The sequence below is a fragment of the Hemiscyllium ocellatum genome, chromosome 2 (genome assembly GCF_020745735.1).
Source record: "Hemiscyllium ocellatum isolate sHemOce1 chromosome 2, sHemOce1.pat.X.cur, whole genome shotgun sequence".
NCBI lineage: Eukaryota > Metazoa > Chordata > Chondrichthyes > Orectolobiformes > Hemiscylliidae > Hemiscyllium > Hemiscyllium ocellatum.
Window position 1 is genome coordinate 8,392,922 of NC_083402.1, and position 16,493 is coordinate 8,409,414.

At 43.6% G+C, this 16,493-nt stretch overlaps 1 protein-coding gene across 3 annotated transcripts in view; it reads right to left on the reverse strand.

The window, feature by feature from the left end:
* The window catches only part of LOC132826572 (uncharacterized), a 74,608-nt gene that overhangs the window by 47,050 nt on the left and 11,065 nt on the right, over positions 1-16,493 (reverse strand). For all 3 annotated transcript variants that reach the window (XR_009645892.1, XM_060842539.1, XM_060842532.1), the window contains exons 2-3: positions 13,719-14,105; positions 2,743-3,090 (exon numbers count right to left, since the gene is read on the reverse strand). Coding sequence is in view for 2 of the 3 variants with exons in the window: in XM_060842539.1 (XP_060698522.1) it covers positions 2,743-3,090; positions 13,719-14,105 (735 nt within the window). In the remaining variant the exon portion in view is untranslated. The remainder of the gene's footprint in view (positions 1-2,742; positions 3,091-13,718; positions 14,106-16,493) is intronic.

The window sequence follows — 16,493 nt, forward strand, 5'->3', positions numbered from 1 at the left end:
TGAGCTGCCAGAGGAAGTGGTGGAGGCTGGTACAATTGCAACATTTAAGTGGCATTTTTTGGGTATATGAATAGGAAGGATTTGAAGGGATATGGGCTGGGTGCTGGCAGGTGGAACGAGATTGGGTTGGGATATCTGGTAGGCATGGACGGGTTGGACCAGCGGGTCTGTTTCCAAACTGTACATCTCTATGACTCTATGCCTCTAAGGGGCAGTTTTTATTTTGCACAGAGAGTGGTTCATGTGGAATGAACTTCCAGAGGAAATGGTGGATGAAAAAGAAATGTTTGGAGGGATATGTACAAAGCGCAGGTAGGTGGGTCTACTTTAGTTTGGGATTATGGTCAGTGTGGACTAGTTGAACTGAAGGGTAAAAAATGAAGTCTGCAGATGCTGGAGATCACAGCTGAAAATGTGTTGCTGGTTAAAGCACAGCAGGTCAGGCAGCATCTCAGGAACAGGAAATACGACGTTTCGAGCATAAGCCCTTCTTCAGGAATGGGAGAGAGTTTGCCAAGCAGGCTAAGATAAAAGGTAGGGAGGAGAGACTTGTGGGAGGGGCGATGGAGGTGGGATAAGTGGAAGGAGGTCAAGGTGAGGGTGATAGGCCGGAGTGGGTTGGGGGCGGAGAGGTCAGGAAGGAGGTTGCAGGTTGGGAGGGCGGTGCTGAGTTGAGGGAACTGACTGAGACAAGGTGGGGGGAGGGGAAATGAGGAAACTGGAGAAATCTGAATTCATTCCTTGTGGTTGGAGGGTTCCCAGGCGGAAGATGAGGCGCTCCTCCTCCAGTTGTCGTGTTGTTAAGTTCTGCCGGTGGAGGAGTCCAAGGACCTGCATGTCCTCAGTGGAGTGGGAGGGAGAGTTAAAGTGTTGAGCCACGGGGTGGTTGGGTTGGTTGGTCCGGGCGGCCCGGAGGTGTTCTCTGATGCGTTCTGCAAGTAAGCGGCCTGTCTCCCCAATGTAGAGGAGGCCACATCGTGTGCAGCGGATGCAATAGATGATCTGTGTGGAGGTACAGGTGAACTTGTGGCGAATATGGAAGGATCCCTTGGGGCCTTGGAGGGAAGTGAGTGTGGAGGTGTGGGCGCAAGTTTTACATTTCCTGCGGTTGAACTGAAGGGTCTGCTCCTGTGCTGTATGACTCTATAACTGATTATAGCTGGGGAAAGGTTGGTATAGATGCTGAAGATGGGGAGGGGGGAGGAGGCAGGAGTAAACACTCAGTGGGAAGGGACCCCAGACAGAGAGAAAAACAATTGGACAGACAAACGAAAGGAGAAAGGTCGGCCTGGGAGAATGAACAGCTGCTGATGGGGACCATGCGTCACTGACAATGGATTGTTTTGGTAGTAGCCCATGTGATGACAAGGCCTGGTGTGTGGGGATTGGGGGAAGGAGGTAGGAGAAGGTGCTGAGGCCCTAAAATTATTCACCCCAATATTGAGTCCAGAAGGTCACTGGGTCCCCAAAAGCTGGAGTGTTGATCTGGCAAGCAACTGGATGCTCAGCATCATTTTTGCGGACGAACATTTCGGTTCTGCAAAGTGGTCACCCAGTCTGTGTTTTGTTTACCCAATACAGAGTTAGAAGTGGACTGTGCAAAGTTGGTGGATTATTAGCAGCCCTGAGCCTGCGTGAGGTGGTGCTGATGGAGAGAGAGGGCTCAATATTATGCATATGGCAACACATGACACTGAGTGTGAATGGCAGATTTCATTCTCTAAATCAAGTCACCATATTCCTACCAGACCATGGGCTGCTTTCTCTTGAGAGAGAGAGAGAGACAGACAGATAGAGACAGAGAGAGACAGAGAGAGAGAGAGACAACTGGTGGTGGTTTAACCTGAGGGCCACCACACCCCAGTGAGGGGAGAGTTGAGAAGGAAGGTGCTTCATGGTCACCTGAGTCAATGTGGGGATTGAGCCCACACTGTTGGCATCACACTGCATTGCAAACCAACCGTCCAGCTAACTAACCAAAGCCCAGATTCCCTAAAGTGTATGATTGAATCAGATCGGCTTTTCCAAATCTCAATGGTCACATGTAACCATCAGGTTAGCATTTTTTTCAAATTCCAGATTTTAAAACAAATCACCTTCTACTGTGGTGGGATTTGAACCCATGGCCCGAGGATTGGGTGTCTGGATTAGTCACCAATGACAGTAACAGTAACAGTAACAGTAACAGTATACCACCAACTCCTGTTATAACCCATTGGTGAATGCAGGGCTAGGATAGGTCCCACGTGGCTGTGATTCCTCACACAGTCAGATGGACACTGTGGGAATGTACTTGCACTGATGGAACTATTCCTGATGAAGGTTGTAACCAAGAGGGACACATTAGTCTGTAGCACCTTCCTGTTCAAGGAGATGATCTTAATGCCAGTATAACTTTGAGTCATTTGGAGATTGAACTAAATATTCTGAGTGTGTCAATGTCTTTCAATACTGACATCAGAATGGACCTAAAAATATCAGCACATCATAGTACTTTAAATATTGAAAAAAATTAAATTTGAAACCAAAAGCTAAAATACTACAGATGCTGGACATTTTAAATAAACATCAAAATGCTGCAAACACTCAGCAGGGCAGACAATACCGATGGAGAGAAACAGGGTTAATGTTTTAGTTCCATGTCTTTTCACCAGAAAATCAAATCACAAAACATTCACAGAATCTGTTCCACTCTCACTGTGCACCTTCTACAGGCTGAAGAATGTGGGAACGGTTTCTTACCATGTACCTGCAGCCGAGTCTCTTTCTGGATCAGATACTGAGAATCAGGTTCTGACCTGTATTCCACCAGACACAGGTAAGTGTGATTGTCCCTCACACTCAGCTGGTTTATCCTGGTTGAGACGTTTCCCTCCTCTGGGTTCCCGATGAGCTCGTACCGATTTCCACCGTGTACAGTTGTCCAATTTCCCTGTGATTGGGCTGTAAATGTAACAATGTGTTGGTAGGGCTCCTTTCTCATCCAGGTAACAGTGGTCAGGGTGTGGGAGTCCCAGCGACTGAAGATACAGGGTAAAGTGACTGAATCTCCCTCTGTCCCACTCACCACTGAGACATTTTCCTGAGAAGCTGAGGAAAGGACAAACATCAGAATGGGTGAGGTCAGTGTGCAGAAGTTCTTATTTCAATATGTTCTCTTCCTTTCAACTTCACAATAAAATTAACAATTAAAGACTCCACTCACATCTCTAACAGGTCTGTCCTAGACATTCCCCAACAAGAGTCACCCTGATCAAAATGTCTCCTCGCCACTCAATTTGAAAACCTTGATTACAAGATTAAAAATCAGACATCACCAGGTTATAGTCCGAAGGTTTAATTTGAAGCACTAGCTTTTGGAGCGCTGCTCCTTCATCAGGTGATAGTGGAGTATAAGATTGTAAGTCACAGAATTTACAGCAAATTTTTATCGTGTGATGTCACTGAAATTATATGTTGAAAAAGACCAGGATAGTTTGTTAAGTCTCTCGTCCGTTAGAATGACCATGTTGGTTTCAGTGCTTTTATATGCAAATCACAATTCTTTTCTAAAAGCTCCATTCTCAAGTGAACTTTAACAATTGGTGTCTGTCAGCCCAGATAATGTATTGAAGGTGTGAGCTCCCCTGGGTGGTACTGTCTGTGCCACAATGTTTAGACTGATTCTCTTCTAACAAAATGAATTTGTTGAAACTTCCATGGATTCCTGCAGTTTTTTGAGCAAAATATGATGAAACTCTGAAAGTACAAATTCACCCCACAAACTTATATGTGTGTGTGTGTGTGTGTGTGTGTGTGTGTTTGTGCGGGAGTGGTTGTGAGTGTCTGTAAAAGAGTGTGTGCATGTGTGTGTGTGTGTTTGTGCGGGAGTGGTTGTGAGTGTCTGTAAAAGAGTGTGTGCATGTGTGTGAGTGTGAGTATAAAGGGGTATAAGTCTGTAGGAGGGCGCATGTGTGAGTGTGGGAGTGTATGAGAGAGGATCTGCGTGTGTGTGTGTGTGTGTGTGTGTGTCTTGTGTGTATGTGTGTCTCTGTATATGTGTGTGTAAAGTGTTCTCTGACTGGGGATGAGGGGAACACCCCTGTCTGTTGATTGCTGTACGGTGCCCATCCATCCGTTGCCATAGCCCCTGCTTGGTCTCACCAATGCAGCATGCCTCAGGGCATCCTTGCCTGCAGCGAATGGGATAGACAACGTTGGCTGAGTTGCATGAGTACCTGCCACATACTGCAGTCTGGGACATTCAACCTTGGACTTTCAGGTGACCATCCTCCAAGGCGGACTTCGGGACAGGCAGCAACAAAAAGTGGCCGAGCAGAGGCTCTTGGCCAAGTTCGGTCCCCATGGGGATGGCCTCAACTGGGATCTTGGGTTCATGTCACACTACAGGTGGCCCCATCACACTACACACACACACACACACACACACACACACACACACACACACACACAAACACACATTCACTCTCCTACACACACACACACACACACGCACAGACACTCCTACACACACACATAGACACACACACACACTCCTACACACACACAGACACTCTTAAACACACACAGAGACACTCCTACAGACGCACACATTTACACACAAACACACACACACACACAAACAAACACAGACACTCTCACACACACACACACACAGACACTCTCTCTCATACACACACAGACACTCCGACGGACACATGAGGCAGACCCTCTCTCATATGCTCACACATACATTCACACAATCACACATGCCCCTCTCACAGACGTATACCCCTTTATACTCACACACATGCACACACTCTTTCACAGACACTCACAAACACACCCTCCCCCCCTTCCACACCCCTGCCCACCCCCCCTCCCCGACACACACACACACACACACACACGGACGCGGACGCGCACACATGCACATATAAGTTTGTGGGGGTGAATTTGTACTGCAGTGTTACATTTTACATTGCACAAAACTGCATGAATCCATGTAAGATTCGATAAATTCAATTTTTTTAGATGAGAATCAGTCTAAACATTATGGCACAGACAGTATCACCCAGGGGAGCTCACACCTTCAATGCATTATCTGGGCTGACAGACACCAATTGTTAAAGTTCACTTGAGAATGGAGCTTTTAAAAAAGAATTGTGATTTGCATATAAAAGCACTGAAACCAACATGGTCATTCTAACGGATGAGAGACTTAACAAACTATCCTGGTCTTTTTCAACATATAATTTCAGTGACATCACACGATAAAAATTTGCTGTAAGTTCTGTGACTTACAATCTTATACTCCACTATCACCTGATGAAGGAGCAGCACTCCAAAAGCTAGTGCTTCCAAATAAACCTGTTGGACTATAACCTGGTGCCGTGTGACCGCTGAAGGTACTTACAGATCGGATCCATTGAACCCTCCTGAATTCATTCATGCAGAACCCTCCGCCCGTTGCTCAAAGTTAATTTTCTTTCAACAAGGTCAAGGATTTTACAGCCTCCCCCCTCACTCTGTTGCTCAAACACATTCAAAGTATTGACCACACTCTGTGTGAAGGAGAGCCCCTGGTGTCATTCCTAATGTAACCATTCACCAGCTCCAACCTGTGACCTTTGAAATGAGCACAGGTTAATTTAAACTCAGTGTTCAGATTACATTTTCCTACACTGAGTAAAATATTTGGGTGCAGGAGAAGGGGGATAACCAGCCATGTGGCTGTTTGCTGCATGAACTTAAAAGAGGAGCTATGAGATTAAATGTTTCCTCATCTCAATTTACATAGAAAATCCGTTATTTTGCAAATGTTCCCCTGTTTGACTTCTGTTCACAAGAACAAATATCCTCTCAGAATCTGTCTTGTCAAACTCCTCAGCATCTTGAGGAAAGGTCACTCTGCCTGAAATGTTAACTCTGATTTCTCTCCACAGGTGCTGCCAGACCTGCTGAGCTTTTCCAGCAATTTCCATTTTTGTTTCTGATTTGCAGCATCAGCAGCTTTGTTTTCGGTTTTTCCTCAGGATGTTCTTTGTTTCATTTATTTCTCCTTTTGTTTTATTCCATCATGGGTGTCGCTGGCCCGGATTATGTGCATGTATTGTCCATCCTGATTGCCCAGGTGAAGCTGCTGTTATGAGACGGCGTTGAAGCCTTCTGCTAATTAAACCAAACACCCAGAAAAGCCCACCTCACATCGCCATCTGTTAAAGTATGAGGAACAGAGAACTCCCAAAATTCACTTTTATATAAAAAATGTATTCTTTAACTCTCAAAGTGTACCTTAAACAACAACTATTTCCAACTCTTAGCCTCCTTTCTCTAAACCGCTTGCTATCTGTCTCCAACTCTATAACAATCTACTGTTCCAATAACCACCTGTATTAAAATTACATCAGCTTCATTACAAGACCACACAGTGGCAGTTATTATTGGTGTGTTTCTTCTTTCAGCTCAAGATCTCCCTGAGTTGTCTTCTGTCTTTCACTGCAAAGATGTTTCATATGAGAAAGCTCCCTTTGATAGAGAATGTTTTGAATGGCAATTTCTTTCTGTCTAACTTTCAAAATGTCTGCTTTTTTATTACCCCAAACATCAGGTAGTTTCATTGTTTCGAAGTTGGCAAAAACAATAAATTCAAACTCATTTTGTATCCTGGGGCATAATTTAAACTGATTGATTAGATTCAAATTATGGACAAAACAATTGAGGTATCTAGTTTACAGCTAAATGTTACATATTTTCAATTTTCCAGTACACTCTGAGACTGCTCGTCAGTCACATGACAGGTGCCTGCACGTTCTCAGTGCAGAACAGCTTACACTCTCGCTTAAAGGTACAGTACGCACCTTCAACTTCATAACAAACCCCCCCAAAGAAAAAAAATGAACCATCATAATGAAAAGATGTCTCCATTTTTTGCCTAATTCTTAAGCCCATGACAATGAAATACATAGGATATTAACTTAAGTTCATATTAATTTCCTCACACATATGTATAACATTGGTATCTGTTCAATTTTATTTAAAATTTATCCATTAAACTTGCGATAATGTTGTATAGCCAGTACCAAACTCAATAATTCCTTTTCAATGGTAGAATATTTTTCTCTGGTGGGTGTTGAGTTTCTTTGAAAAGTAACCAACTGTCTATTCAATTCCACCATCACCTTCCTGTAGCAGTATAGCCTCAAGTCCAATATCATGAGCATCGATTGCAACTTTGAGTGCAATATTTGGTGCAGCTAAAACTGGAGCCACGGTTAATACAACTCTTACATTGTCAAGTGCCTCCTGGCATTGTTCCATCCACCGAAATGTTGTGTTCTTCTTCAGGAAATCCGTGAGTGAAGTCACTACCCTGCTGACATTTGGAACAAACTTCCAGGAGAATCCACTTAGTCCCCAAAATCAAAGCACTTCTTTCTTTGAGGTTGTTTGTGGAAATTCCTCGATGGTCTTTGTCTTTGCATTCCTGAGGGTCAACCTTTCATGACCGATGTTATCTCCCGATAATGTCTCCTCTGCCTTCGCAAATTGTGTTTTCTTTAATTTTATTACCGTTTAGCTTCTCTTAATCGTTCAAAGAGCTGTGTGCCAACTGTACCATGTGATCTTTCCATGGCTCACTAAAGATCACTGCACCATCCAGATATACTGCACAGTTTGTTAACACAGCCACACCTCTGTTTATGAGCTTTTTAAATGTGGCTGCGTGTGTTCTTCATTCCAAAGGGCAGCACTTTGAATTGACATAACCCATTTGGGGTGACAAACGCAGAAATTTATTTCACTTTCTCTGATAAAGGGATGACAATGCCCAAACAGTAAGTCCAACTTTGTGATGTAAGGGGCTGGTTAAACTTTCTCTATACAGTCCTCCAATGTTAGTATTGATCTGAGTCTGATTTTGTAATGGACTTGACCTTCCAATGGTCCACGCAACTAACACAATCATCGAACTCCACTTGCTTTGACTCAGTTCGATGATAGCTTCATTGAGCATTGCATCCACTTCCTTCTGGATCTGTGTGGCTTTGAAAGGATTAAGCCTGTAGGTGTGTTGTTTTATTGGAACAGCATTCCCTACTTCTACCTCATGCACAATAGGATCAGGCCTCTCCATCATATTCCTGCATATGTCCTTATACTGCTGCAACAATCCTTTCAACTGGTTCTTTGTTCCTGGGACAGATTGTACACTAACCTATCCCATCTCCTCAAGGACTTCTTTATTGTTTAATGTATTTTAAGGCAATCAAACTGCACAACATGAGATTTGATTCCTCACTCTGTGGGGCAGTAACTAACACCTGTTCCTCCAGTTCCCCCTCTCTATTATAATAATGTTTCAACATATTCACATGACATTCCCAATTCAGTGTTTTTCCTGTCCAGCATCTTTACCAGATAGTTTACCTGACTCAACTTTTTTCTCAATTTGTCAGGGACCATAGAACCTGACTTTGAAAGCATATCCTGTCATTGGTAACAATACTAACACGTCATCCCCACGGGAAATTTTCTGAATTCCGGAGTTTTTATCTGCCACCTGCTTCAATCTACACTGCACCCTCTTTCAGTGCTGTTTAGCTAACTCATCTGCCTGATTTAATCTCTCTCACCTCTGATACATAATCCATGTGTGTGACCTCTGACTTCTGTCCTGTCTATTTCTCTTTAATTAATTTCAAAGTATCTCTCACTTCATGTCCGAATATTTACTTAAAGGGAGTGAACTGAGTAGCTTCATTTGAGCCATCTCTAATGGCAAACAATATGAATGGGATACCTTCATCCCAATCAATCAGGTAATCCTGACAGCACATTCTTAACATGGGCTTCAGGGTCTGATGCCACCTTTCCAAAGCTTCCTGAGTTTCAGGATGATATGCACTTGGTTTAATGTGCTGTATGCCTCATCTATCCATGACTTCTTTAAACAGATGAGCAATAAAATTAGACAATGGTCTGACTGAATCTCTCTGGGTAGCTCATACCAAGTGAAGAAAGCTACTAACTCCTCTACCACCCATTTTGTCTTAATGCTCCGTAATGGAATTGCATCCGGAAATCTGGGAGACACACCCATTATGGTTAGCAAGTACTGGTTCCCACTTATAGGGAGGGAACCTACACAATCATTATAACTAACATGAAAGGTTCTTCAAACGTGGGAACTAGCAACAAAGGTGTTGGGTTTACTGCTTTGGCTCACCGACCACTTGGCCTGTATGACACATACAGCAAAAGTTAACAACATCTTTGTGCATCCCAGGCCAATACAACAGCTTTTGTACCTTAGTCTGAGACTTCCTTACACTGAGGTGACCTCCTACTGGGAGTTCATGTGCTCTATGGAACATCTCCTGTCTGTATGCTACCAGCAACACAATCTGGTGCAAGTTGAGTGATATGAGTTTTTAAACTCGTCAGCAGAATAACCTCTCCCAGAGCCTCAAAGGTCCTATCTATCTTTAAAGCACGTACCCATCTGTCAAAATGACTGATTAATTCTTTCAAACTCAATACAAATCTGACTTGGTTCCTTCTTTATATTTCTGAACCACTGTCTATACATTTCTCATAAGCACTCAATATAGCCTGTTTGACATCATCATAATCTCTTGACCCCTCATCTGACAGCACTGCAAATACCTCACTCGCTCTGCCTACCAGCTTATTCTGAACTAGCATTACACAGAGGGTCCCTGACCACTCCCTATGCCGAGCCAAATTGTCAAATGAAATAAAAAAGTTTTCATCAAAATGTGCGGGTGAAAAAAGAGGTCTGCAGATGCTGGAGATCACAGTTGAAAATGTGTTGCTGGTTAAAGCACAGCAGGTTAGGAAGCATCCAAGGAATAGGAAATTCGACGTTTCGGGCATAAGCCCTTCATCAAGGTCTTATGCCCGAAACGTCAAATTTCCTATTCCTTGGATGCTGCCTAACCTCTGTGCTTCATCAAAATGTGGCAGAGCTTTGACATATTTGTATATATCACGATCTTCATTCTTCATCTCCATCCTGTTAACTTGGCTTTCCTGACTAATTCACAACTTCCAAAGTGCAAATTCTCTCTCCCTTTCCTTTCTCTTTTAGATTAGATTAGATTACTTACAGTGTGGAAACAGGCCCTTCGGCCCAACAAGTCCACACCGACCCACCGAAGCACAACCCACCCATACATTTACCCCTTACCTTACACTACGGGCAATTTAGCATGGCCAATTCACCTGACCCGCACATCTTTGGACTGTGGGAGGAAACCGGAGCACCCGGAGGAAACCCACGCAGACACGGGGAGAATGTGCAAACTCCACACAGACAGTCACCTGAGGCGGGAATTGAACCCAGGTCTCTGGCGCTGTGAGGCAGCAGTGCTAACCACTGTGTCACCATGCCGCGCTCTCTTTGCTCTGCTAACAACATTCTTTCTCTTTCTTTTTTACTCTCTTTTTCCTTTCTCTTTCATCTCTTTCTCTCTCCCATTCTTCTCTTTCTCTCTCTCTCTGTCTCTTTCCCTCTATTTATTGTCTCTCTCTCTTCATTTCTTCTCCTTTGGCTCTTCTTTCCTTTTCTTTACCTTCTAACTCCATTTTCCTCAATTGTAAACTAAATTTTTCTAACTCTCCTGCACTTCTCTGTTTCTCTGACACACCAAAGTGCTTGACTGACTCCCTTACAATTTCAGCTTCCCCATGTCCCTGCTTAGATCCAATTCTCAGGGAGATTTAAACAATCCTTTGATAAGAACATGGATGATGATGGGATAGTGTAGAGGGATGAACTGAGAATAGTTCACATGTCGGCACAATATCGAGGGCCGAAGGGCCTGTTCTGTGTTGTATTGTTCTATGTTTTATGTTCTATGTTCTAACCTCAATGCTAATTCTAAAAGTATGACCTTTTGCTGATTTTTCTAAACTTTCTTGGCAAATTTGGAACCATTTTCAAACTGCAGAACGTCTTCAGCAATTTTAAGAGCCATTTCTCTCACTTTTAATTTAACCAACCACAAATAACTGAAATTAAACCAATTCTCTCACCTACATTTTCTTTAAAGATCTCGGACACTAATCGGCAAGTGTTCAAATCTGCTGGGATCTTTTGTACCCAAATCTTTCCAAATCTCAGACTGGATCTGTCTGAACCCGTCCAAATCGCAGATGAGCCCCCAAACTGTAACGACATGGTGGTAAACCCCTCTGCTAATTAAACCAAACACCCAGAAAAGCTCACCTCACATCGTAATCTGTTAAAGTCTAAGTAATAGAGAACTCCCAAATTCCACTACTTAAACAAATAAATCAATTTATTCTTTAACTCTCAAAGTGAACATTATACAATAACTATTTACAACTCTAAGCCTCGTTTCCCTTAACTGCTTGCTATCTGCCTCCAACTCTACAACAATGTACTGTTCCAATAACCACCTGTATTAAAATTACATCAGGTTCATTACAAAACCACACAATGGCTGTCATTGTCAGTGTGTTTCTTCTTTCAGCTAAAGATCTCCTTGGGTCGACTTCTGTCTTTCACTGCAAAGATGTTTCATATGAAGAAGGTCCCTTTGATTGAGAGTGTTTTGTACGGCAGTCTCTCAATGGCAGTTACTCTCTGTCTAACTTTCAAAATATCTGCTTTTTATTTTATACCCCAAACATCAGATTGTCTCATTAGTTTGAGGATGGCAAAAACAATAAATTCAAACTCGATTGGGTTTTAGTATTCAGGGGGATAATTTAATCTGACTGTTTAGATTCAAATCATGCTCAAAACAACTGAGGTATCTCGTTTGCAGTGAAATGTTACATATTTTCAATTTGGCCAATTAAACTGTTGGAAGCTGTCAGTGACTGAATTGAATTGAATTGAATTGAATTTATTGTCACATGTACCGAGGCACGGCGAAAAGCTTTGTCTTGTGAGCAGTACAGGCAGATCACAGAGTTAAGTTGCATAGATAGTAAATAATAGGTAAACAACAGAAAAATCAAAAAGACAGGTACAGGCGAATGTGCCTGTTGTTAACATCAAGGCTGTATTTGAGCGAGTGCAGCATCAAGGAACCTGAGCAAAAGTGAATCCAGTGGGAAGCTGAGGGGGGAACCTCCATGGGTTTCTGTCAGACCTAGCACAGAGGAAGCTGGTTGTTGTTCTTAGCGATCAGTCATCTCAGCTCCAGAACATCTCTACAGGAGTTCCTCAGGTTAGTGTGTCCTTGGTCTAACCATCTTTAGCTGCATCATCAATCACCCTCCCTCCACCATAAGGTCAGCAGTGGGGATGGTTGTTCACTGATGAACATGGGATACAGGAGAACATCTCCACCTACAAGCTTCCCTCCAAGACACTCACCATCCTGATTGGGGAATATTTCATCATTCCTTCAGTGTCACTGGGACAAAGCCTTGGAAATCCTTTACCAACCGTATCGTGAATGTCTCTGCAGCTGAGTGAATACAGCAGTTCAAAAAGGCAGCTCACCATTCCCTTCTCCAGGGCTGGCCAATAAAGGCTGACTGTGCATGGGACACCCACATCCTCTTGGACAATGAAAAGATAGTTCCATGTCAGGATGGCCTGTATCTGATGTCATTTTTCACTGAGGTCTTCAAGGTCCCTACTTTGGAAGGTGCTGGTGGAGGAAATGTTGCTGTCTTGCTGCAGTGCATTTTATAGTTATTTTTATTCCCACAATGATGTTAGGATGGGATTTCCAGGATTTTGATCCAGTAATAATGACAGAGCAGTGATATATTTTCCTGCACTGTTCCAGGCAAGTGGAAGGTATTTCATCACACTCCTGACTGGCCAATAGGCTTTGGAGTCAGGAGGTATGTTAATTCATAGGATTCTGAGCCTGTGACCTGCTCTTGCAGCCACAGTTTCATTTGCACTCCTGGGTTCACTCCTTATCCACAACTGAGGGGCAGTTAAGAGTCAAATACATAACTGTGGGTATGGAGTTACATGTAGGTCAGATCGGGTAAGGATAGCAGATTTCCCTCCCAAAAGGACATGATTAACCCAGATTCTTTTTTAATGGTGATGGTTACACAGTCATTATTAGACTAGTTTTCAGTTCTAGATATTTTCAAATTCAAATTTCACAATCTGCCACAATCCCCAGGACATTAGCCTCTGGCGAGGACAGCTCCCCCCATTTTCTCCTCAGCCAATAGAGGTGGAGGACAGCAACAGTGAGGTTCTCGGCCAATGTGAGCTGAGGGTTCCTTCACCCTGAGATGAGCTCATCCAGTGAGGGCTCAGGGGGTGCCAGGTCTCTCTTGTCCTCACCCAAATGCTGATAAAGCTGGACCCTCATTGATGGGGATCTTGGAGCTTGGATTGTCAGTGATGTTTTCTCTGTTCCCCATCCCAGAGCAATGAAGCCAGTTTGAACGTGATAATGAATGAGTGTGACTGTGGGAGGTTTCAAAGATGGTGATGGAATGGTCTCTAAATCCCAGTCATGTCACTCTCTCTCTCTCTCTCTCTCTCTCTATCTTTCTCTCCCTCTACCTCTTTCTCGCTCTTTCTGTCTGTCTCTCTCTCTCTCTCTTTGTGCCCCTCTGTCTCTGTCCTTCTCACTGCCTCCTGCCTGAGACCAACTGGAAGAGCCCAGGAGAAGGAAAGAATCCAAGAGCTCCCGGACCTGGTGGAGCCTGTCCCCATTGAGCTGTCAGGGCAGTGACACCATCAGAACATTGTTCCTCACCTTTCACTTCCAGGCGTGTTCCTTTTCTAGATCCAAACTTTTCAATATTGAGCTCCACACGACACCGATAGGAACCAGCATCCTCCCGGCTCAGTCCCTCCATCATTATTGAGGCATCTTTGTTGGTGAGGTTCCCCACGAATCTGAATCGATTCCCACCGTCCCGCTGTATCACATTCTCACACAGCTCACCCTGGGAATGGTCTGGACCAGGATCTGTACAGTTAAAGATAAAAGCCCGTGTTTCCTCCTTGTACCATAAGATGGAGCCAGTGAGTGTGAGGTTAGTGTCAGGGTGGGTGAAGCTGCAGGGTAAGACAGCGGAGCCTCCTTCCTCAGCCCACACTCCATCCACGATCGTCATTGACCAACCATTAGCAGACAAAGCTGTGAGGGGAGAGAGAGAGGATATGAACACAGCACAGACACCAAACAGTGAGGTAAAACACTGAATCTGTTATTTAGTGAGAAAAGATATAATATGATACAATTGTGATTTCTGAACAGACTAGTGACAGAGTGGAATGAGCTCCGGGCTGGATACAAGACAGGTCTTCAGGTGGTTTGTAAACATCCTGAGGTTAGACTTGGTGGTGTGGGGGCGGGGGGTGGGGGGGGGGGCGGGTGCGGGGAGGACCCACAGTGATGTGAAGAGCAGGACTCAGGGCCCTCCCTGCAGAACCTTTTCTATTTCCTATCACCTTCTATTCTATTACCGAGCCAGCCTTCAGCAACCTGGCTCATTCATCAGGCGTAGCAGAGGGATGGGGGATGCAGTGGAAGTATTGTTGGGGTGTGGTGGGGGTGGGGGGGTGGGGAGCGGGGGTTGGATACAGAGAGACATGAAGATGGAAAAAAGTAAACTGAAGTAAAAAAGTAAACTCACCATTGTGCAAGAGAACTCCTGTCTCATTAAAGGAAGTTATGACTGGTAATGATTTAACCTAAGGGTCACTCTGCCTCAGACAAGGGGCAAGGTTGAGAAGATTGGATTTTCATGGTCACCTCAGACAATATGAGAATTAAACATCCCTTGCTGGCATCACTCCACATCACAGACCAACTGTCCAGCCAACTGAGCTAACTGACAGTGACATGGCAATCCAAGTCAATCCAGAAGGCAGTGTGAATATCATCAAGGGAGGGCATAAGGGAGTGTGGCATTTACTTGTGAGTAAGGCAGACGAGCTGAGGGTGTAGGTTAATGAGTGGGGATGAGATATTGTTGTTATCACACAGACATGGTTGAGAGTGTGACAGGATTGACAGCACAATGTTCCGGGCTATCGAACTGTGAGATGAGGCATGTAGGGGGAGGGGGAATGTCAAAGAGAAGAGGGTGTTGCAATATTGATGAAGGAGTTAATCACTGACATAAGATGGATGATATCTTAGAATGTTCCTGAAATGAGGTCACATGGTACAATGTAAAAACAAACCCCCATCACAACACTCTGTCTCTTACCATCAAGCAAACTTTGTATCCAACTGGCATTCTCTCCCTGAATCCCATGCCACCTAACTTCACTAATTAGTCCACCATGTGGATCTTTGACAACAGCTTTACACAAGTTCATGTAAACAATATCTCCCCCTCTGCCCTCACTGGTCTTTTGGTTACATTTTCAAAATCTCAGTCAAGTTTGTGACACATGATTTCCCCTGCACAAAGCCACTTTTATGTTTTTCAAGACCTCCAACACTTCCTCTTCAGTAAAGTGAATTGCTTTCAAGACATTAATATTTATTTGCTCGAGTTGCCTTGCGTCAATTTCTTTCTCCACAGTAAAAACTGATGCAAAATATTTGTTTAGGATATCTCCCCCCTCTCCTCTGGTTCTACACATAGATGACCTCATTGATCTTGAAGAGGCCCTATTCCCTCCCTGGATGCTCTCTGGTTTCTAATGACTTCGTAGAATACCTTTGGCTTATCCTCAGCCTTATCTACTGAGGTTATCTGATGTCGACTTTTTGCCCTCCTGATATCCCTCATAAGAATGCCCCGATCACCCTTATATTCTTCAAGTTGTCTATACCTAATACATGACTCTTTCATATTCTTAACCAGAGCCTCAATATATTTATTCATCCATTGTTCCCTCATCTTACTGGCCTTACCCTTCACTCTAACAGGAGCACAGTGTCTCTGAATCCTTGTTATTTCACTTGCCAATCATCCCTTCACCTGTTACCCTATTGTTCAAGGGTGGTAGTGATAAACCAGGAGAGTACAAGCCAGTGAGGCCAACATCAATGGTGGGGAAAATATCGGAAACAATTCTGAGGGACAGAATGAATCATTACTTGGAGAGACAAAGGTTAATCCAGGATATTTAGCATGAGTTTGTAAAGGAATTTGATTGAATTGGATTTGATGGAATTTTAGAGGAGGTGACTAGGTCTGAAAATGAGAATAATATAGTTGATGTTGTGTACATTGACTTCAGTAAGCTTCACTTAAGGATGTCTCACTCAACTGAATCTCAGCATTTTCACCAGATAGGATTCTCTCTGTCTCTCTATGAAATGCATTAACATAAACTAACTCATTGACTTTTTCTCTCCCTCCTCATTTGAGTACTGAAACAGCTTCAGACTTATTTTCAACGCTGAAGTTCTGGAGATTTTATTACAACTCTCAACCTGGAGACATTCGGAATTTTTTCAAACAACTATTCTTCCAACTTCTCTTCTTCTGAACTCAGCTGACTGGTGGTACTCAAGGATCTGTTTGTATCGACTGTAAACCTCACCTTGGTAAATATTCAGCAA